The sequence below is a fragment of the Anarhichas minor genome, unplaced genomic scaffold (genome assembly GCF_050575085.1).
Source record: "Anarhichas minor isolate MPS153535 unplaced genomic scaffold, ASM5057508v1 ptg000080l, whole genome shotgun sequence".
Lineage (NCBI taxonomy): Eukaryota > Metazoa > Chordata > Actinopteri > Perciformes > Anarhichadidae > Anarhichas > Anarhichas minor.
Window position 1 is genome coordinate 2854994 of NW_027466526.1, and position 25007 is coordinate 2880000.

Here is a 25007-nt window from a genome sequence, read left to right on the forward strand (position 1 = left end):
CACGGGGAAGACCCAGAACACGCTGGAGAGATTACATCTCCCAGCTGGCCTGGGAACGCCTCAGGATCCCCCAGAATGAGCTGGAACATGTTGCCGGTGAGAGGGAGGTCTGGGTCGGCCTGCTTGGCCTGCTGCCACCGTGACCCGACCCCGGATGAGCGGTGGAAAATGGATGGATGGATGGATAGATGATGAGAGACTGATGTAGGGGGTGTAAAGGTCCGAGATTCCTTGTACTGCTGTAATGGAATGATCTTATAGCAACCACATCTATGTTAGTGTGCAGTCAAAGAATATCAAATATATGAACCACTTACACAACTTAGATTTTAAACTCTATTCTTTTTAACTCTATTCAATAATTTATTTCTGTCTGAACACAGAAACATAACTATAGGGTGATTATGTTAAGACTGTGAAAGAACGATTGTCTTGTACAGTTTTGGGAAACTTCAGTGCATAAAACACTAAATGAATGTATAGGAATTCTTTATCCAAAAACATGATAGGTCCTTGCCTGCCATTTAACATGAAACACAACTAATTTAGCTAATGAAGTCATATATTAATAATAAATAAATGTATTTATTTATAATCCTTTATTTAAGCATATCAAGAAACATAGACATATAAAAGCTGTTTCTGTATGAGCACCCACCCAGAGACTATTACAGACACCCATTGACTCATACATTAATTTACACACACGCACACAAATTCACCACAAACCAACCCATGTTTTTTTTCGCAGAAGACACAGAAGCGGCATAGACAGAAAAGACAGGTCCACAGCGGGGTGATTGCATTACAATGAGGACAATAACATAATCATTAAAAAGTGAGGGATAAGAGCAAAGTCAATGGAGGGAGAAGTTGCAGATAGAAAATGTAATATCTGGAACCTGCATTCTTTCATTTCATACACATTTGTGTTTTTATTGATACGTTTTGTAACAGGTTATTTTCACATGCATTAACTGAACAACATAATGACCACTGCTTACAAGACTACATAACATGGCTGCAGACGGAAAGCTGTGAATTCATTGTTCATTCCTTTTATGACATTTTACATCTGCAACATGAAACTCAGAATGTGTGTCCTCACATTGGTCCTACTTTTGGAATTAGGGTGGACAGCCCCTTTCCAGCCTTTTGGTCAATGATTATCTTGCAAAAGCTCACAGGACAGCTGCGTGATGTGGCGCCATGCATGTTGGATGTGACATGAGTCAGTGCTGCGCGAGCAGATGGCGAGGCGGATGACAAAGAGGCCAGAGAGCTGGCAAGGCACCAGGTGGATCTCTCTGCTGCTGGTGATCCTTTTTAGCAAGAGCTGGTTCAACTCATTGGAGCCCTGAGAGGAGACAAGGAGGAAAAATAACTCACATTGTTTACGATAGCCAGGATTTTTATCTTTCCTAGACACTTGGGTTACTAGGTTACACTATTGGTCATGTTGCATTTTACAGCGTTTCCTAACTGGAAGTTCTATATATAGAATTTTCTATCATCTCATATATCACAGTGCATGCAAAAATATATGTAAACCTCTCTCGTCGCTTTATAACTCACCTGTAATTGAGTTTCATGTGTGTAAGAAGGACTGAGCCAGTACAATAGATAAATAATGTGTTTGTCATCTTATGGCACACCATATTCAACATTATTAAAATCAACTACAGACCTTAGCTTTCCTCTGCCAATGTAAACTATAATTCAACCAAAAACATCACATCACAGTTCTTTAATGTTGGATGTTGTTACCTTGAGCCTGAAGCAAACCAGTCCCATGACAACCTCGGCACAGATGTCGAACCTCTTGTCTGCTCGCACAAGACTCTCAAATTCTTTGGCCAGGAGCACGTGCTGCAAAGACAAGACAGAGATAATGTACTCTGACTCATGAGCTGTTTGTAAAATGTACTGTGTTTCTAGATGAAAGTAACATCGCAATTGGTCTTAATGTCCACATGTTTTAATTAAGTCTGCAGAGATCTGACAATGTCTAATGTTCATTCAAGTTAAAGAAACTGCTTTGTAAATTTAACAAGCAAGTGAAAGGGCGAGGGGTTATTAATTCAATTATTGGTGTAATAGGTTGTATACAGCATAACAGAGCATGTGCTGTAACTGGTGCCTGGTCTTCTGCAGGAAAACAATTAGCAAGTAATTCTACTAAAGGCTAAAATTTCTATGATTCTCACTAGGTGGCAGTGCTGTATCATTACACGGCACAGTGCTATAAACCATAGATATCAGATGACTTTTTGAACTGATTCAGTCTGTAACTCTTTGGAGTGTATCCCCTGACTATAAAAAAAATGTAACCATCAGTAACTGTTGATAACAGAACACATTTGATTAATAGAGCAAGTTGAGGTATAGTACACATCCTGGTAGAAAGCACTGCCTAGAATGCTCAGTTCAAAATCAGGACTAGGCAACCTTGAAATAGTCTGTATCAAAATCGGTTCCCTGGAAATGTAATCAATGTGCGATCAAACAAACTCCTACGAACACTTTTATCCACTTATGATCAAATAGCCCACCTGGACATTGAATGCATAGTGAAATACTAAACATGCATCACTACATCTGATCACAATTATATGGACCAACTTTAACTCCACGTTTCCTGCCTCTCTAATGAGATCGAACACTGGCCTAAAAGACCAGCTGGTTGACCACCAACTTGTTTCCTAATTCCCAGCCAGTAATTCATCATCACTCAGAGGTGTTTACAAGCCAATATACTATAATGACCTCATTGTCTGTTTGGAAAATTACCGTATTCTAGGTATTTAACATTTAAAGACTTTATCATTAAAATGCTACATTTAACAACATCATTTTCCCATGGGAGGATAATTCCTTAGAGTTCATAAAGGAAAAAAAGAACAACTTAAATTGGTTTTCCTGGAAAAGACTAAACTCACAATCGGTACATCAGACATGCTGTATTTCCATTTGACCATTACTTTGCAGCCATTTAGCAGAGGCTTTTATCCAAAGCGACTTACAATTCAGTATCTATCTATACACAGTAGGCACAGCTACGGGAGCAATTTCAGGGTTAAGTTTTTGCTCAAGGACACATTGACATGTGACTAGTGGAGCCGGAGCCGGGGATCGAACCGCCGATCCTCTGATTGAAGGACGGCCCTGCTCTCCACTTAGCCACGGTCAACCAACATATTGTCTGACTCTACAAGATAAAAAGGACCAAAAACACAGCTCAAACTGTTCTATCTCTAGAGGGCGGATGTACAGTATAGTAGTGTGTCACGGGTCATGGCTGCAGGGATCACTGCTGCTTCTGCCGCTTCATTGAAAATGGAGAGTAAACACAAAACAGGCTTATTTGATTGACAGAGCATGAGGGGGAGAGACAGACGCATGCAGGGGTGAAGCATGGGTGGGGAGGATGGGCATTGGAGGAGAAATGTAGGAAAATGTTGCTATAAAAAGAAGATGCAGGCCAGGCACACATGACTGACAGGATATGCTGATGGAGGCAGAGATGGGGGCAGTGGACTGACTTTAGTGCTAAGAAGGATTAGGTGGGGGGTGGAAGGGAGAACGGAGATGGCATTTACCATAAAGACCAGGCATATGTGATAGTCAGAAGTGTTTTCTATTTTTTTGGGAGTGATTGAGAAGGAATGAGACCCTAAGAGGTAGAAGGGTAAAACTCAGACTGCGTACCACTGTCAGCACTCGTACATTTTATGAATCAACACTACCTATAAGCTGAATTTACTGACATTTATTAGAGAGACACTACTCAAATGTTAACCAGAAATTCAAAGGGCTAGTGTGTAGCATTTTAGGGATCTATTAAAAGAAATGGAATATAATATTCATAAGTATGTTTTCATTCGTGTATAATCACCGGAAAGAATCTTTTTTTCCATTAGCCTAGAATGAGCCCTTCATATCTACATAGGGAGCGGGTCCTCTTCGCTTGCCACTGCCTGACTTCCATTACTTTTAAATTAGTGTTATTATTACTAGGATGGCTTCAGAGCAAGGCAAACGGCGTTACCATGCTTTTGCACTCAGCAGCTCATGTTACCACAGTCTTTGGGAGGGGAGTGATGAGCAGAGGGGTATATATCAGTTGGTTGCAATCGGCAACCACACCGCTAGACGCCACCAAATCGTACACACTGTCCCATTAAGGGCACAGATACATGGTGGTCTCTTACCTTTCGTATATGAGCCTGCAGGCCATGGAGCCCATACATACGGAAGACAAACCACATCTTTAGTGAGCGAAATCTTCTTCCAAGTGGAATCTGCCAATGCTTCAGGACAGAGGAAGAGAGTAGAGTGGTTATAGCTTTAACCTCTGCAAATTTGATGTGATGGGATTATTTGATTACTAGCAAATTGTAGAAACATAATTAACATTGATTCATCTTACCCTATAATCTGTGACCAGCCCTGTTGAAGGAAGAAACAGTTCAGGAATCAGTAAAAAATGTCACATCACAAAGTAATAGTGAACATTGTGAATGCTGCATTTTCAATCTATTCCAGGGTCGGTCTGCATTCTCGTCATTAGATTATCATACGAAAAAAGAGCAATTTCCCTTTTCCTCCTGAAACAACAAAAGAGGAAACAAGAACTTGCACCGATGAAGCTGAATCAACAAAGCTCTGAAATTGAACACTATCAGCTTCATAACATTATCTATTGTAAAGCTATTTTGTTGTTGGGATTGCCTTTTACTGTCCAGGTGTTGCTGTCATTACGCCCACCCCCTATACAGTATCTCACTGATCACAGCACTGTCAGTCCACACAGACCACTGGCTACAGATATTTCATCTGTACAGAATGGGGCCTGTGTTAGCTGCTGCTAATACCCACTAATTAGATTGAATAGTCCAGATTGTGTGAGCAAAAGGCTTTTGTAAGGTGCCTCAGAGTGGTGGGAGGTAGCCGTTTGTCTTTCTCTCTGTCTGCTTGTCTGTCAGACAAATTATAGTGCAGCTCTGAGCCCAGCTGCAGGCTAGGAGCATATACACCAGCACACACAATTGTAGCAGATGTGGATACATATAGACACAGAATCAAATTATTTTTATTTTTTTTAAAGTCAAGTGTGATTCATCCTCATTTTGATGATTGATCTTGATGCTGATTTTCATGATGTTAATGATGTGTCAGTTTATAATCTGTCCTAGCTGCCCAATCCTTTTTGCGTATGTGCAAGAACGTCCACTAAGTCTGCCTTGCATAAATAAATGTCAGTTACACAAGGCGTCACTTTGAAAGAGCAATAAGGATGGCGAGGACACACGCACAGGCTCAGAGGCAGATTGCATCACATTCAATTTACAATTAACCATACATAGAATGAGACTGCAGTTGTTTTGGGCTGTTTTGTAACTCCTCCAATTTCAATATAAAAAATGTAAGGGGCTTTTGACTTGCACTGGCATGCTTGGTGTTCAAGTGGCGACGTAAATAAGAGGGCTTCAGACAGCTGTTAGCCAGAACCTCACTGCACACCACGCACTGTGGCTTTTGGCAATCTGCATTGCCAATCCAAGTGAAGACCAGACCCAGATCATTTTCATCATATTTCCTCTTTTTTTCCCAGTCTGATGCTCACTCTCGTTTCCTCTTCTTTCACCTTGACTCCGCGATGGGCCTATGTGCTCCCCATTTGTCTGTGCTATCCCTTCCTCCTTTTCCGTCTCCTCCGTCTCATCTTCCTCTGACTCCTGCTCGATTTCTTCTCCCGGTCTCTCCCCAACACACCTCTCCGTTTCTCTCGCCTCCGATTCTCTCTCTCTCTCTCTGTCCCTCTCCTCTTTTATGACTGATATAGCTTCAGATGTCCCACCTGACAGTTTCCCCGATTTCAGTTTAGCATATTTGCATGAATGTTGCTGAATGAATGAAGTTAGCTGTTAGCTGATGTTAGCTGCACAAGCTGGCTAGCTAGTGTGTACGTAAAAGACGTGCATATATTTATTAAATTGTACGTTTTTAATTTTAAATTTAAATCTTACAAAGCGAATTTTTATAATTCATGTTTTTATTTTGTGAAAATTATATTTAATATTAATTATTACACCATTAGATCACCATTACATTTTTCCTCTCGCGCACCCCCAGGGCTGCGCGCACCACACTTTGGGAATCCCTGCTCTATCCCAATGCCCCTAAAGAGCCTCCAGCACCCCACTGTGCTCTGCTCCTCATCCAGAGAACCAGAGGGAGATCAGTGGGGTTCGCTCCGTTCTTGTGGAGCGTCTCTTGAAAGAACTCCAGCGAGCTCTGTGAGATTGACTGGCCGGCTGGCTAGCTATCGACCCCCGCAGAAGTTAGCTTCCCAAAAACGTTGGGGCAACCGTTGTTCGGACCAGGTAGTCTTCCTTGGGAATACGGGGGTCGCTACTTCTAGTTTGAAGCACCGGTCAACATCATAGCTAGGCTAACGTTAGCGTTCAGCAGCCAATCAGAAGCAGAGTAGGGGTGGGTACTATACGCGCCCTAAGATGCACAGAACGGATCAGCAGGGACAGATCGGATGGTGACAGGGTGACCAATTACATGAAGTCACAAATACAGTAAATTAGCTTAACTACAGGTAGAAAATGATTACAGAACTTGCTCACAGAAGCCAACATTGAATAGTTACACACACACACACACACACACACACACACACACACACACACACACACACACTTTTTTCACTAACCCCAAACCTTGTTGACAGAATGCATTCCCTAAAACTAAGTCTAACACAAAGAAATCCTCCCTCTCAAGCTCTAAAACTCACATAGGTCCTCACAAACAGAAGTAGGCCTACAAGAGCACTCTCACACACACCTGTCGAGTTGTCACACATTCATCTTCATGCCTGTGTTCATCTGCTTTAAGCTACACGACACTGTATTTTAAGACCATGGTGCCCCGCTTCAGTAGTTATTGTTGAATCGGATGTATGTGAATTTTGGCTCAAATGGGCACACTAACCACCTTCCTCACAATATGAACAGTAAACAAGGTCACAACTGTTCATTTTTGTCAATATGTTATGCAGTAGACCCCGGATTCTTCCAACCTGATCTGTGATCATGGATTCAAATACTTTAAGTGAAATGACTACCTGACTCCTGGTTGTCATGTTTCAGGTAGAGTGGTTCCATCTTGAAGGCTCCAATGATGTCCTCTCTCTTCTTCACCCTGTTGATTAGATTAGATTCAACTGTATTCCGAGTACAAATACTGAGACAACGAAATGCTGTGATAGTTGATAGGTGCTGACAAAAATCTTTACACCATATATTACTTAACCATTCAAAAATACAAATACAATATTTAAGACTTTAACTCTTTAACTCTTTCTATGAAAATGGTGTTTTGATGATTGTGTATGGGCAGGAATATATGTCATAGAAACTGAATTCCTATAAACCTGAAACTGAATGTAATTTAATTCAGTTGCCCGGAAACTATTTGATCCTCACTGAAAATCCAACTCTATATAATTCCACATTCAGTTCTTAAAATTGAAATTCAATTTAATTAGACAAACATCCACTCGCTACAACAGCGCTGGGTCTAACCTGTCTATCAGCAGCAACAGACTTTTAAAGTTTGCTCATATTGTTAAGTATGGTTCTATGTCCTACTGTGAATGTTTGTGCTTGGGGTGTGTGTGTGTGTGTGTGTGTGCATGTGTGTGCATTCTGTGTCTTTTGAGTTGTAGGTGCAGCTCCCTGACGAGTGATTGAGGGCACCTGGATGAAGCTGTAGATTAGCTATATCCTTATGGCTGTCATTTTAAGGAGGGGAGTGTAACGTATGGTTCTATATCCTGCTGTGAATGTATGTGCTTGGGTGTGTGTGTATGTATTCTGTGTCTTTTGAGTTCTAGGTGCAGCTCCCTGACGAGTGATTGAGGGCACCTGGATGAAGCTGTAGATTAGCTATATCCTTATGGCTGTCATCTTAAGGAGGGGAGTGTAACGTATGGTTCTATATCCTGCTGTGAATGTATGTGCTTGGGTGTGTGTGTATGTATTCTGTGTCTTTTGAGTTCTAGGTGCAGCTCCCTGACGAGTGATTGAGGGCACCTGGATGAAGATGTGGGTTACCTATATAAGAGACCTCCTTGCTCCGCCCTCGCTCTCTCTCATCTGTCTGGCACCAGACCCTGGTCTTCAGTTAGATTTGCACATTATGTTTTATTTGTGTCCCTTGTGTTGAGACTTGTGTGTGTGTGTGTCCGTGTCCATGTGTGTCCGTGTCCGTGTCCATGTGTGTCCGTGTCCGTGTCCAAGTCCAAAGATTAATTAAATCCAGAAATGAGAAAACGACTTGAATTTTCAAAGAACGTCTCAGTGAGGAAAGTGTGGAGGTGATGGAAAAATGGTTTAAGGACATTTTCCCTCACCACATGTTGAGGTTTGAAACACTTCCGTTTCCTTTTGCAGAGCATGTCTTGTTTGCTGCAGACAAAAGGGGCATGTGGGAGGCGTAGCTCTATTTTTACTGTGCAAATAATGTAGTGTTGATTGATATCGGATTTAAATGGACTACTCATTGTTACTTCATGGGACCATGAAAGCCTCTGAGGCAAATTAGTAAATATTAACCTTCTGGCTGGGGGGCGCTCGGGTTCAGGGTACCCCAAAATCAAATGCGGAAAATAGCATGATTATTAGCCAGTAGTGTGGACACGGCCACTTTTTTTTTTGGATGAAATAGCAACGTGTGGACAACAACATCATATAAGTCACTTATTATAAACTCCAAAGACAACTATAGGCTACTCATATAAGTATAACAATATCGTGGCATAAAAGCACCAAATCCGGGCCAGAAATCGGCGCTATGAGTACAGTAAATCAATGTTTGTACCCTCATGCTAACAGCTACCCAGTCATACAAAGCATGTAATAGCATTAGCACACGTGGCGGAACACGTAACTAACTTCTTTTTTACGATCCGTAGAAGCACTAAACCGTTGTGTGTGATCAAACGTACCTTCATGCTGAACTTCGCCGAAAAAAATCGTGGGTATGTGCCCAAGTTTTCTCAAAATATGGATAATAACGTCGCGGAATTTCCGTTCCAAAGCTGTAGTCATTGCTGCCAACTGCATACTGTTGACTTCCGACTTGTTTCCAGAATAAGAGCGGTCAAGGGGGCTTGGGCGAGTGGTCAGACTGCCTGCGACCGGAAATTTCCGCCGGGGTACACGCGTCACTTCTGGCAACTTTATTGTATGAAATCTTTTGACGATCACCACCAAATTTGGCGTGAGTCTTCCTAAGCCTGTGACGCGTCTAAGGAGGGGTTGTTTTTGGAAATCGACCGAGGATAGGCTGAGATCCAGCCACAGACACACACATGAAATGAGAAAATCCTACAGATGACAGCCAAAACTGGCTCTGATGATGTTATGAATATGAATATGATTCCTATTATCTGTATTTGGATGTATTGAATCATATGAGTGATAAAGAAAGTGAAATATATAGTTATATAGTGTATAAAAGTACAATGTAAGAGCTGCAACAGCTGGTTCGAAAATGATGACCTCGCCTGACCCCTTTGTAATAAAAACCTCTTATTATTCACTTTATTCCACTCTAACCATTTTGTAATAACTACTGATCAGTTATGCTATGACTTGGGAAAGTTTTTAGGGATCATACTGCATTATTTCAATAACTTTTTATCACTGAAAGTGCATTTTTTCCAGGCGGAGCTGAATGTTTTCAATTTCAGCTGTGTAATCTCTTATTTTTCTATATTAACCAGTAACATATACAAAATCTATATGTATATCAACACATCTCACAAGTGTTACCAGTATTCTAGCATCAAAATTATTAAAATAGACCTTGTAGTTTGGGTAGTGTACTCAAAGGAGTAGGAGTATGCAATTTTCGAGCAGGGGGCTAAAAACAGGCCTAGTAGTTAAAAGGTAAATTACAAAATATTATAAATATCATAAATTATTCAATACCATGCATAATTCAATAATATGTAATCTTCAAGCGTTTGAAGATTTGACCCGTTATGGACTTCGTGAACAGAAAGTTTCTGGTTCCAATCAGAACATGAAGGAAAAATAAATCATTTCTTGACAGCTGCTGGTACTGTGCCCATGACCAATGAAAGGACCATATCAAGAGTGTAGCTAAGCAGACACACAGCACAATTTAGTTTTTGGCACAATTGTATGGTGTGTCTTTCACGACAACTTCTTTTCCACTTGTTTTTGAATATGAATGAAGCGGGTTTAACAGGACATTGGTGTCGAGATGGGGATTAGGCAATTGTGGGTTGTAGTCATTCAATCACAGAATACAGCAACAGCCGTTGCAGACACACCTGCCAGAGATGTGAAATATATTAAGTGCACCTTTCTAGTTACTGATACATTTAAGTTAAGCAGCACTACACCAAAGAGTGGAGCTAAATTCAACTACTTTAGACAGTTGTAGTATACTGTCTTGTAAAACGACAGTTTGTATTTCAAATGTCATGAGTTTTTTAAATTTTTATCAACAATTTGAATAAATTACTGCACAGCTGTCAAAAGTATAGTGCAAAATATATGAAGACCATCAAACTAGTTCAACTTCAAAGATGTTGACATATATATATATATATATATATATATATATATATATATATATATATATATGTATATATATATATATATATATATATATATATATATATATATATATATATATATATATATATACATATATATATATATATATACATACATATATATATATATATATATATATATATATACATATATATATATACATATATATATATATATATATATATATATATATATATATATATATATATATATACATATATATATATATATATATATATATATATGTATATATATATATATATATGTATATATATATATATATATATATATATATATATATATATATATATATATACATATATATATATATATATATATGAGAACAGGATCCAGGATGTTTGTTCTGCTTGAGCTGGACTGCTTTTCTCCTCCATAACTGGACTTTCCTGCTAGGGGGCCCAGGAGAAAGAAATAGCTTTGGGCCCCTACCTGTACTTAAGGTAAGTTAATGACACATTAAATTATTGAGCAGAATGTAAATATTGACCCTTACAATTTAGCCTAATTACGGAGTTTTATTTAGTCTCTTTCCCGTCAAGCTATCATGACATGGTTGGAACCAATGGCTTCTTTAGGTTTTATAATTTAATATGATATCAACACCTTCACACTTGCTCCAAAACGGAGCCTGCTACAGCCTCTAAAAGACAGTTAAGTTGTCCAAGGATGCCGGCGTCCGGAAGGAGTAGAAGAGGATAATAATTTAGGACCAACCTTGAGGCGTTATCATTTCATGGAATGATGTGCTTTAATGGTGTATTATACCACAAAAGAATTGCATCTAATCAAATTACCACAAAACATCTGACATAAATTGAGTCCCTGAAGGTTTGCCAACCTGATTATTCCCTGTCTGAGTGTGGAACACTACTGCCATGCAAATAAGGTCTATGTTACATATAACATATACCAACTTATCATAAGGGGTGTTACTGACTCAATCATCATTCCAGTATACATACCATGGACATAAACCTGCAGGTAAAAAAGGTTTAACCTCATCTGACCTGAAGATCTTTTACTGTTTCCTTTATCTGTGTCTTCCTTCAAAACAAAATGTTGATCTGCCATCCCGTTGACATACTATTCACTAGTAGTACTATAGTACTATATACTACTTCAGTGTGTAAAAAGCTCCTTAAATCTTCTCTAAATCCTTTAATGACTCATGAAGAAAAAACAAACAGACGTCAAACATTTCTAGCTACCTGCACTACCAGTTTGACTGATAAACAGGTGAAAAAAGCAGACGTGGTTTTTTGGACTTTTCGAATGTGATACATTTTCATGATTTAGACACACCTGATTTTTTGATATTTTACATGTCAACTCTGTCTATAGTGTCACATGTTTTGGTTTTCTGTCTCGCACAGTACCTTGACATGCATAACTTACCACATTGTAGAGCAGTCAAAGTTGATTAAAAGCCATTTGTGTGCGTTGAGGTTGAAAGAGTCTGCAAACTTTAAAAGAAACAATAATTCATTATCTAGAATGAAAGGTATTATTATATAATGAAAATGAACACAAAACATCAGTGGCTTTCAGTGAAGTCTGCATATGCTGCCACATATTTTTAGCAAGATCAAAGAAGTTGCGCAGAGGATAATGAAATGGAATAATTGGTCACACGAGTTCTAATATTTTCTTATGTTACATCAGCACAACTTGAGAAATGTATTTTGGCCAAAACACACCCAATAATACATCTTAATTTACCATTACTGATGCAGAGACAACCTTTTCACCAGCAGCATTATCTGGACTAAAGCAGGCATGATTTATTTGAAATGCAAAAGAGGGACATCCAGCCAACAGCTCACAGAGCACACGGAAAATAACCCTTTCCTGGCAGGGTTTATTCAAAGGGAGACAAACCTTTCCTAATCTGTTCTCATCCGTTTGTTGGCTATCTCGTGTAATATCCTTTTTTTCTACCTCCACAAATGCAATAACACAGCGTAGAGAGACAATGTGAGACAGACTCCTGGCTGACAGTTGCCAAGCTGACTGATTTAAAGGGGGCTGGTTGCCTGCTCGCCCATCACCCATATCCTAGCAACCAACCCTTCAGCAGGGCTGCACCGTCGTCCTAAAAGACTGGGTTCCTTCTTTTGACCCGTTAATGCACCAGAATTATACACTACATCTACGGTATATGGATTATACTAACTTTATCTGCATGTGGTTTAAATACTTGTGAATTTAGCAATCCACTCTCTACTTCCTTCAAGAATGACCCTGAATATCAAATTCACATTGCATTAAAAGATACTACACATTGTAAAATTGCAAGATTATGAGAGCAAAATGTGTCACCGTTCATATCCAATACCTGACTTTAGATGAAACAAAAGTTGGTCATTTTACAGTCAAATCTGGTTTCTCTGTCTCCCCACCAACATTGTGTGTCTAATAAACAGTGAGATATATATAAAGGTCCAACGCTGCCTCAGGAAATTACTCTGTTCTTATCTCTGCGTCTCTGCACAGCTCAGGGAGCAACAGCTGCCTCGGCAGCCTCAAAAGGCAGATTGATGCTCCTGCGCTAATGGCAATTGTTCGGCTATTACTCGCTCTTGCATGCTTTCTCCTTGACATTAACGTTATGCCATTTTCAAACTGAAATAAAGCAGCTGGATATACTCAGTATGCAGTTAGTGTTTCCTTTCATACATACTATGAGAGATATTTCACAACCAATTTAACAGAAATAGGTTGTCTTGTCAATCAGCAGCATCATGTATCCATGCAGGTGGAAGCACACTTTTTGACTGCGCTTAAACCATATTAAAACCGCCCTACACATATCGGGACGATCAAGGTTAAAATCCAACTATGTCAAAACTCTGTTGTGCTATAGTGTTTATGCACTGTATGAACATGAAGGCTTGCATGTTTTTACACACCTCAATGCCATTCAGCAAAGGCCTAAATTCAGGACAGATGAATGCACTCCCTGCATATGCTGCATCAATGTGCATCCACATATTTTCCTCATTACCTGGAACAGACACAAGCAGAGAGGCTATTAACATCCATACAATAATTACTTCTGTCAATCTAACTATATTCATAGATTTCTACAAACACACATATTCTTAACACGTCAAGCTATTAATTTGAGTTATCTACTTTTAGCTTGGTCATATTGAGGATCATTAATTCTGAGGCAACTTAATAGGCTACTGAATATTTGGAAAGCTGACTAAATACATATTTTGTTTGTACGTTTGTTTCTCAATCACACACCCTCAAGCAGTATATTTGGTTGCAGGACATCCTTACATACACCCTGACACCCTCTTGATTTGGTTTTCCCTTCCAAGCATCCTGGCCTTTCTCAAATCAAAGCTAATACAGCCAATAGGGCTTGACATTCATTTTCCTGTTGTAAAACAAAACTAAAATCAAGCATGTGCTGATGCTAAAGTTGACTTACATATGGGCCCCAGCTCGGTAATGTGATCAAAAGCACAGGATGACGTGGTGCCAAGGGTCGCACAGAACTGAAAGACACCAACATACAAATCATTAACACCCTAATGTGAATTTGTATCCATGACATTTTCTATTTTCAATGTCACAAGAATGAAAGGTTGGATCTTAACATGTTTGTCATTGCAGCTACTGTGATATATTGCTTTCGTACAAGCACAGACATGATGTGTTAATTGAAACGTATAGATCCTAATGTCACTTTCGATAAACACAAATAATTCAAATGTGCTGGACCATTGCAGCCTGCCGAATATTGTTCACTGATAGTGATCTGTGGGTCCAGCTGAGACAGGGATTATTGACCTTAACCAGATAGACATACATTAGGTTCAAAACAAACAATGTTATCCTTCAGCAGAAGCCTCGGGGTGTGCACAGCAGCATCACACGCATTGCATCATTGTATTAGAGTGAGCAGTTGTGTAAGTGGTTGTAATATTTCCATGTGTACCAAAAGAATCCAATGATCGACGAATGTAACTCAATATGAAAATGAACGATAAGTAATGTTGGAGATGGAGTTGCTTTTTGTGTCTGTCTTTGTGATAGTTGGCTAGATGGATGCGGATTTTTGTCTTTTCTTACGTAGAAAGGGATGAGTCCAGCCGCTTTGTCCTCCTCCAGCATCTTCTTGAGCATGCCCCCTCCGGCAGCATAGGCGTTATCTGTGGGAACCTTCCTCATCATTATTCCTCCAATCAGAGAAGCACGCTCCACTGAGGAATGAGCCTGAGGAAAGATATGAAACATTTGTAAAAAAAATGCAACGCAAGCAGGTTGTTTGATCACAGGGGTGAATCGCCTCCTGCTTTTGGTTAGAAGATAAACCTGAACAGTTTATTTCTTATTCATGGATAATGAATGATCTTATATGGTGACGTTTTTTCTGGAGATAAGCCTGCACCTAATCAACATCAGAGCTTCAATGATATATCCCTGATCATCTTCAATAGATTACTAAGCAGAATGAAATACACACATAAGACATGTGCACCCGGTGATTCGATTTGAATGGTGTTCTTCAGTAGAAACACAACAAACTGCTCTCCCTATAAAGGTCTGTGTGGCCCTCGGGCGACTTCCTAACCCAATCACAGAGTCAGCACGGTATTAAACCTGACCAGAGCTAGCTCCAGCCTGGCTGACTCTCTGTCTCACTAAATCACTGAAAAACTATGTTACTGTTTCTGAAGTAACCTTTAATGATCTTAGTTCACATGGACAACTGAGAATATTTACAGAAGTCAACATATTTGCAGAGTCTGTAAAGTGAAACTTATATAAACCTGGCTGAGGTACCTTGGCAAAACAGTAAGGTTTAATGAAAACTTTGATAAATGCATTTGTAAACAAAATGATTTACAAATATCTGAGTAAGTGTTAAAAACATTAACCATGACATAAGCGATATTGGACATATATTTTTGTGCTTACTTGATCAGAGGTGTACGCCACCAGCTTGGACATGATTTCAGCCTCTGATATTTCAGGGTTGGTGGCCTGAACCCGTCTGACTGCTTTACAGCGGGCAGCGAGCAAGGACATCAGGGTTGCCTCACTGGCTGTGCTCTGTTGGAGAATTAGAGGGAACTTGTAAAGTGCTGCATCTCCACTGTTGTGACTTTAAACCAAACTTAAATGTTACCTGTATTTACATAATCATACTTTTGGTCTAATTTGATACAACGTATGGGTTGTTGCATCTTATTATTGTGCCGTTACACTGGGAGCAGCGGAGCGGATCGAGACATATGGCTGAGAAGGAATGGAAGAAGAAAAGTATTGCAAAGTAACACAATTTATTGTGAAAGAACGCAAAAATAATTGCAAGAGAATGCTAAACATATTGCGAGGGAATGCAAAGAAAGTCCTAATAAAAAAAAATCTTGCCTTGACCCTTATGGGGCTCAATATGATTGCCTGTTGGTGAGCACGATGTATAAATATGGGTGTGGTTTCCACTTTTTAAACATTCTGACAACACAAAGATCCAAGTAGGATTGAAACGTATTCATTAAAAGAACTTTGTGGCATGGAGTAATATGCAGGCGTCTTCTTTATTGACGCTGTTCTGATAGCCTTGCACCTATATGATGTGCGTATAATTAATCCTCTTCAATTTCTATTGATGCATATAATTACACCCAAACCTTTCGCAAACTCACAAAGCTGATATCCCTTCTGACGGGAAGTAGCGACACCTCCACATCCTGTGAAGCCTGACTTCTGAGGTATCTGGGGTATTACCACAAGAAAATCAATAAAATGTTCGAATCATTCAACCAGTACGCACAAATCACCAAAATCACCAGACAAGCAGGCTAATATGGATATGTAATAACAAATGCAGATGATTTTTAAGAGGTTAGGGACCCACAGAATGGTTCCATCAATCAACCTATCCATCAAATTACTGTGATGAACATCGCTTTAGCTGCTCAAAAAACAACCAAAAAAGGCAAACCTCAAGCTTCTACTAAACGTACCCAAGTGTACTTCCTGTCCTCCCCCTGCTTACTCACAGATTCTGAACCTGGTAGCCTTTATTTAAGTTCCGTTTCAAATGTAACTAAGCAGACTTTTTACCACAATAAGCCTTGGAAACCTGTTGCAAATGTTCCTATCTGAAAAGAAAAACTGTGCAATTGCACTTAAGAATAAGGGGTGATGAGCCACTGCTCAAGATGATGCATGCATTAAAACTATAAGTTTGTGTCTTTAACATTTTCATGCAGTAGTAACTTTAGAATGATGGAATGATTTAGAATTATAGCATGGCTATAAAGGGAAATCCAAGGTCACTAGAAGGGTCTTTTTGATATAAGGTTTATGATAATAGTCTTGCAACGTGCTGTCACAACACTCATTAGCCCGGCTGCAGCGAGAACAGCCCCATTCGTTGCCATAGTGAGCCGGTAGGCTGCACTTAAAAAGGAAGAGTGGCAAGACAAAACAAAAACACAATGAGCCAGATGATTGCGCGCACACACACACACACACACACACACACACACACACACAAACCCGCCCTCACACTCAGGTGGTCACAATAAAAGAGGCATGAAAAGATCTGTCATCAGAGTGCACTCTCATGCTCCACCGTCCCATAAACACGCACACACCTATATATAGATAGCCTCCTCTGCTGCTGCGTTTCAGTCAATGGAACACTAAACTAATGCTTGGCCCTTTGCCACACGAAACAATCCCAGCACCGTCATCTCTGTCTGCCTGTGGATGACATATTGAAAAGGCAATTTCCTGCCAATTTTCAGCCGGTGTGAACCGGTGAGAGGAAAAGACGACAAATCAATAGTACACAAATTGCTGATGAATGTGTTTTCAGGGGGCACTCAGTCGTGAGTCGTGGTTCCTGTAAGCCTATAAAATGTGAGCCTTTCACTTAACACATGTTAAAAAAAACCACAGAAGAGTATAAATGTTGGCAGGGTTGGTTTTACTCCTTTGACTGCCAGAGAACATTTGTGCAGGGTGGCATAAAATCACACAAAAGAAACGTACCTGGATGACACCTCCTCCGTGGCCATGAGTCCCGGCTATAAAATGCTCAGGCAGCTTCAGCATCTTCCCCAGCCAATCTAACATCACCGTCTCCAACTCTGTACAGGCTGGGCTGGCAGCCTGAAAACACATACACATATATAAATATGAACTACATGTAATAAATACAGTGTCAGATACAGAGACACGGCAAAGTGCTTGTTACCCAGGAGAATCCAATACATCCAATGGCTCCACATAGCATGTCGGCCAGCATGGCAGGGTAAGAGCTAGCAGCTGGAAAGTAGGCAAAGAAGTTTGGACTGTGCCAGTGGGTGACCTGGAAAAAAGATAAAACATGCAAATACTTAATTCATTTGAGAACAAGACCAACCTTAGATCGTCATCAGGAGCAAGTGGTTGCCAAAATGATTGTCATATATTACAGTTTTTGTCATAGTTTTTGTCATAGGGAACAACGCTCCTCACTCTCGGTAGAGGTGGCTTACCAGTGTCTCTCTCTCAAACACACTCGATTCCGCTTGTCTCCGTCCTTGTCTCAGACCGCAGTCCAAAACAATTGTGCTACTATAATGCATTAAGTTGTTAACTCACCAGTGAACCACCATGTTGCCAGAAACACTTGACCTCCTTTGTAATAGTTCCTCTAATTGTTTTAAAGGACATGAGGTGAGTATATAAAATGTGTTATGCAGCATTGGGGAAAATATCCCTCAGATGAATATGTTTACAGGATGACTGTTCTAACAAAATAACTAGTAAAGCATACATTCACATTAATAAAAAAAATGTAAAATTAATTCAAAAACTTTAACAATCTTAAATGCATCACTAATAGTCTGATGATTCTATTTCATTTCGTCTAAGCTATGCGATGAAATACACAAAAATCAACTGCTGCTGGGTTAAAAAGCTGCTTGCATCATGGGATTTGAGAACATCTTTGCTATATTTGTGTTATAGCAAATTACTTAAGTGAGTTGAACATATGGACAGAACGCCCCAACACTGATGCCACTATTCTTTTTCTGATAAGAGAAGACACTGAAGCAGCTTGTTGGAGTCAGATTACTTGATTACACTTTTAAATTTATTGACATGATTCCACAAAAGGAAAGCTATCTTCTCAACACCAGTATCACTTTCCAAATTGAGTGGCTGACTAATCTGAATTACACTGCAGAAAAACACAAGAGAATCTGTGCAACTACAATGCCAATGTGTGCATCAACAAAAGTATAACCTCACCCCTGGCATTATGACCCTCTCCACATCTTTGATAATGTCATCATAAGTTTCAGGCTCCAGTGGGGCCTCAGTGGGGATCAAGGAACGAAGGTACCCCGGTTCCACATCTGGGTAGACCGGACGCTGTTCGATGTTCTCCAGGTAGTCGGCCACATAGTCCACCATCTCCTTCCCTCTGCGCCGAAACTCTGCTGCATCCATGGTACCACTGGAATACAGCACAGAAGAAATCATTTCTCACGGGTTGGATGTGACTTTTCTTTGAGATTGTAATTAATTTTACCACATAGTCAAAAGCGTAACCTTTGATCTTACTGGTAGGAATGAGTTGAATAACTAACCACTTTTATGATGACGTCCTGCTTGTTTGATAATGTATAAGCTCAGTCAGCTGAGGTGAGATGGACGCCATGGTTGGAGGTTTAAATGTAATGTGTATCAAATACACATTACACAGAGATTTTCTTGTTCTGTTTCAGCTGTATTTATTACTCTAACGTATCTTTATTATTATTATTATTCTTTTTTTTTTTTTTTATTAAAAAAATAAAATAAACATTACACAGAGATTTTCATGTAGTGCTAGTCATCGAACTAGGTTGTTTGGTGAGAGATATCGAGACTCTTAGGACACATTTAAAATGGTTGGTTACATATTGATCAGTTAGTCACATTAATATGGCTTGCTAGAATTCTTTTTGGAAAATAATGATTATTATAATGTTTTCATTTACAGAAAAGCAGCACGGACACGCACAAAGCCTAAGCCATGCTCCTTGACACACTTTGTATAAGCTTGCACAATTTAGATGTATGTAAGAACCCTTGACCCTCTTAACAATACATTAAGCCAGTCTGATCATAGCTTAGTTTTCTTTCATTTTATGGACTGACACGAACAGAAAAGCTTGGCAGGAAAAAGCATTTCCACATCTAAAACAAGTCTATTTGTATAGATTGTAATAAACTCATTCTCGCATAATACAATCTGCCAAAGGGCAGTTTAATAAACCTGATTAAAAGCCTCATCAAGGTGTCCTTGATCACATCGACCTACAACTTAATAAATAAGGTAAAGACTCAGTACCGTTTTTGAGGCTGTTTGTTATCTGCAAACCAGGAACATGCCATGCATTGAAGAATAAACCAGTTGTAGTCCTACAACAATCAATCATTAGCAAAAAGCTTTAAACATATCCCTTTACAATATACTGGCATGGTGCTTATCTAAATGGCACAACACATGAGCATTGCCCCTTGTTCTGTGCCAGTGCCTTGCCATTCATTCAACAAGTGTTTAACCCTGCATGTCTCTTTCCCTTGTGGAGAAGCAGAGCCCTTATCCTTAGCCTTATCTCAAATAGGATTAGACATGTTTGCATGTATGTGCGTGTGTGTGTGTGCGCATACTTACATTTAAAGTGAGAGCTTCAGATGGTGGATCTTTTCCGCTTGTTTAGCGTTAAATAAACGGACAGACAGACAGGCACGTGGTGAGTGTGTTCGTGTGTGTAAGCTGGACAAGAGACATTTGCTCCTTTTATCTTGCCACTAACCACCCCCACCTCACAAACCCCCACTAGGCCAGCCAATGGGAACGAGGCTCGTGGCCAATACAAGAATTGATTGACTCAAGTAGTTTCTGAAGCTGTGCTTCAACACACACACACACAGAAAAAAACGGGAGAACTCTTCTTCTGCACAACAGAGACACGGTGAAGTTACTTATGCATGCATACAATATACTGAGTAGAAATATATACTACGTAAGTAAAAATATAATACTACGTAAAAAATTACCGTTACAATCCTCCCCTTGATCATTACATTAGATCACTACGATAGTATATATTCCCCGCTAGAAGTGAGAACATAAGTCAATAACATTTCATGACGATTTTAATTAAGGACATTATTAACCCCTAGCGTAGGAACGTGTTGATGGGCTGTTTGTGTGTGGTGAGAACACCAAGCCTGTGGAGGAAACAAAATCTTTACACACTCGCCTCGTCATGTCGCTAAAGTGTGTCAGGGATGAGTTTGTATCATAGTTGGGAAAAGTGTGTAATTGCACAATCGTTTGAACAGAGTGCTCAGGGGAATACAGGAGGAGTTGATGGGACACTGATTTGTTGATGGCTCGCACTAAGGGACAGTCTAACAAAAGGATTAGCACGTACCATCATCTGGATATTTCACTAGTTCATTTGGTTAACATTGGCAGTTACAACTGACTCTCCATGTTTGTTTAGTTTAGTAAATGTTATCCTTTAAATAAATGTGTTTGTTTACTATTTTTACACTCGTCTGGTGTCCCATTTCTGTTGCAGCCTTTGAGCCGGGTTGTAACAGACATACTAAATAAAATAAAAGATCTTAGCAATATTGCGAAGGTTTTAGAGGGAGGATTTGACAAATTGGCAAATATGGGGGTCAAGGGAGATTTTGATTTTACTGAGGGTGGACTTGGAGCCGATGAGGAGTTCAGTTTTGTCACTTTTGAGTTTGAGAAAATGTTGTTCTATCCAGGCTTTATTGCAGACAGGCAGGAGTCGATGTGGGCGATGGGTGTCATCGGCATAGCAGTTCAAAATGGCGGATACTGGGCCGAGTACGGAACCTTGGGGAACACCTTGTGTGACTGTGGATGTGTCAGAGGAGTGGTTGCGTGGGGATGTGAAATGTGATCTGTTGGTAGGAACTAAGCCAGCCGAGTGCATGTGGTTGACTCTTGGGTATCCATAGAACCCATTTTTATTCACATATCTTGAGGTGAGAGGTCAAAGGACAGTAACATAAACTTGATCAAGGATTCAAGGTTCAAGGATAAGTCATTCTGTTGTGAAACCCTGTTGTGGAAAATATTCCTATACCCGCTTTGCGTGAGTCTTTTCATGCTGAAATACATAATACCAAAAACCAGGTTGTCTTTTAAGTAGTTATTCTCTGCGCAGAGAAGGTTCAATCATCACAACAGAATGCGTACAGTCTCAGTGAGGAAGAACCAAGAAAAAGTGAACAAGCTTTCTTTATACAGCATGAGCAAAGGTGGGGGCCGATGGCCAAAATTACAGACATTTGGTCTGAGACTGATAGGAACAACAATGAAAAACAAACGGTGAAGTTCAACAAAGTTCAGAGCAAAATTACTTATGCATGAATACAATATAATGAGTAGAAGTATATATACTACGTAAGTAGAAATATATACGAGGTAAACAATTACCATTACAACCCTTGTAGCCCATAAGCAACACAAGTAAAAAACACGGCAAACAACAAAACTAAAACAGCAGTACATTCCTTTGGATATTTTGAATTTGCATCAGAAGGAATGCAAACAGTACCAACAAAAAAAATGTCGGGGTAATATGGCCGACATCTTTACATTAAAGATTTGACAGGGAAACATCGTCGATCCTACGTTGTCTCCTACGTGAGCGCAGTCCACCGAAAACATATTTCCCACAATTTAAGCTTCTACATTTTCCAAATGCACTCGTGTCGTGTCCGGACTTTCTCCGAAGAGAGTCCCCTCTGGCTTGAGGTCCATCAACAAAATAGTCGAATAGATGGTTCAAATTTGTAATCAAAAGATATTTATTTTATCAAAAGCAAAAACAGTTTAGCAAATTGAATCACACTATGATGTACAGAAAAATATATCTATCATGAGATAGAGGTCTATCGCATCCCACCCAACAGACTGGTGTTCCCCAGTTAGCTGTCCAATGGTCAACAACAGGTTCAACAAGTAATCATTGTAACACGGTGATCATCGCTAGGAGTGCTTTAAGGCACATTTGTCTCACACTAGTATTATTCAAACGTATTGTTGGGTTCGTATAAGCCTCGTACCAAACGGTTTAATACAAATATGTGTGTTGTTACACCCCTAGAAACAAATAACCGTAGCTGTGGCGTCATAATGAGGTTATTAGGAGGTGGTTCAACTGTAGTAGGACAGCACAGTAGGCCCAGGTATGAAATGCACGGCCCGCCACTGGAGCACTGACTATAAGAACCAGCTATTATCACAACACATCTATTATACAATTACAAGCATACTACGTAGTCTCGTAAGTGATTACACCACGCGAGACTTAACAATGCAGGAGGAGAGAGGAAAAAGAGAAGGGGGAGCAAGAAGGCGGATGTAGTCACATAAAGTAGTCACGTCGCACAATAGTCCACAATGGTGGCGAGGCCGTGATTATTTAACGGGGGAATAAGACACGTGTGTATGAAATAAGCGTAACGCCGTATATATGTGTGTGAGTGTGTGTGTTAGTTGAAAAGAAGAAGAAAAAGAAGAAGACATCACAATAATGTCTAACTTGCGCTATGATTTAGTCCCATAATTATTAAAGTAGTCAACAGTTGTATTAACATCTGTATGTAGTCAACAACTGAGTGTCAAATCAAATAAAGAAAGTTAAATTGAATAATATCTCGACAATATTTATTGTCAGTTTTCAAATTGAACTGGATGAATTATAAATAATAAATAATCTAATAATAAATAAATGTTCATTTCAAGAAAAATAAGGGCTGGATTAAAGAATGAATTACATAACAGAAAGCATTTGAAAAATGTGACTCTTAAAATAAAGTACTTAATTTTAGAAAAATGAATTTAACTGAATGTCCCTTCAGCATTAAATTCAGTTAATTCAGGTGTTAAGGAATGCAAACAAACAAAAAAAATGTCGGGGTAATATGGCCGACATCTTTACATTAAAGATTTGACATCAGGGAAACATCGTCGATCAACTGATACTGTGGAATACTTAGTAGTTATAGGACCATGTCCGGATAGTTTGTAATTATTTATATGTGTATAAGTGTTATATAAATAAACTTTACTAATACCAAACAATATATTGTTTTTAGATTAAACCTTCATTGCACAACATGAGACCAATAGCCAACAATCTACCGTTAAGTATAATAATTACACAGAAAAATAGGATTTTTTACAAAATGTGGTGTATATTGTCAAAACTAAGAGCCCATAAACTTTTTGATCTGGCAACACTAGGCATTTCCCATCATGCCCTGGGTCTTGCAATCGGTGGGAGAGCAACTGCGGCACCTGGCTGTAAAATCTGGAACTGCATCCATCTCATGAGTTTATCGTCGACGTGTGCATGAGGTGAGAGCAAGTGTAAAAATTATAAGGCAGGCAAACGTGTGGCATCTTCATTCAGTCTTCCAAAGCTGTATTTATTTAACATTTTTCAAGTTCAAACAATCATAGTCTCCTGTATTTTTTCCAAATTCTCTGATGTCAAAAAGTACAAAGTAGGCTTATCTCATTAGGTGATTAGGTGATTTTAACACTGGGTTACCAGTGGAAGGCGGGACGCAAAGGAATGTAAACAAAGAAGACGGTACATGGGTGATCAGTATGGCATATTAAATTTACTCAGAAACATTAAGGATTAAGATGGTACCTAATAACACATGAAAGCAGAGGAATGCAAGCAGAGACTATATCTCACAGATATATTTACCAAACATTTAATTTCATTATCTAAGCTGTTTTGACCAAAATTACTAAACAGATTATTTGACAATTACTTGGACTCGTGAGGCAGGCCTAGAAGACGTTCAAATCAGGGAGTTGTTGGGATCTGGCAGGAGAGGGTTTGTCAATTGTTATGAAAATCAAATGATTGATATTAATAAAATGATTAATATCAATAGGATCATTAACATATATTAATTACGGGGCACCACCCTGGAATCACGGACCAATAACCGAACTGTGGATTAAGTCTCAAAATTGGTGTTTACTCAAAATGTCAATAGTCAAAGTACTATTCACAGTGAAGGCTTGAATCCGAGCACTGCAGTGGCGGGCCGTCAGAGCCTTCAAGGCCTTCTCTGGCTTAAACAGAATCACAAAGTTATAGCTATTTTATCATTTAATAATTTTTCATAAATACACTACATGTATTATAATTTATAAAAATATGTTTCCCATTATCTTATTTTCTCATTGCACAGCTCCTGTCTTCCTCAGTTGCTCTGCTTCCAGTGCAGCTT

At 39.4% G+C, this 25007-nt stretch overlaps 1 protein-coding gene across 1 annotated transcript; it reads right to left on the minus strand.

The window, feature by feature from the left end:
• Positions 1-681: 681 nt before the first annotated feature.
• Positions 682-19747, minus strand: ddc (dopa decarboxylase). The gene is made up of 13 exons (XM_076081408.1): positions 18957-19747; positions 17914-18027; positions 17709-17828; positions 15621-15755; positions 14772-14915; positions 14128-14194; positions 13595-13689; positions 12081-12148; positions 7136-7212; positions 4430-4449; positions 4212-4310; positions 1768-1869; positions 682-1357 (listed from the first exon to the last, which is right to left on the minus strand). Exons 1-13 carry the CDS (start codon positions 19188-19190, stop codon positions 1160-1162), a joined length of 1473 nt encoding a protein of 490 aa, XP_075937523.1. The 5' UTR covers positions 19191-19747; the 3' UTR covers positions 682-1159.
• Between the last annotated feature and the right edge of the window lie 5260 nt (positions 19748-25007).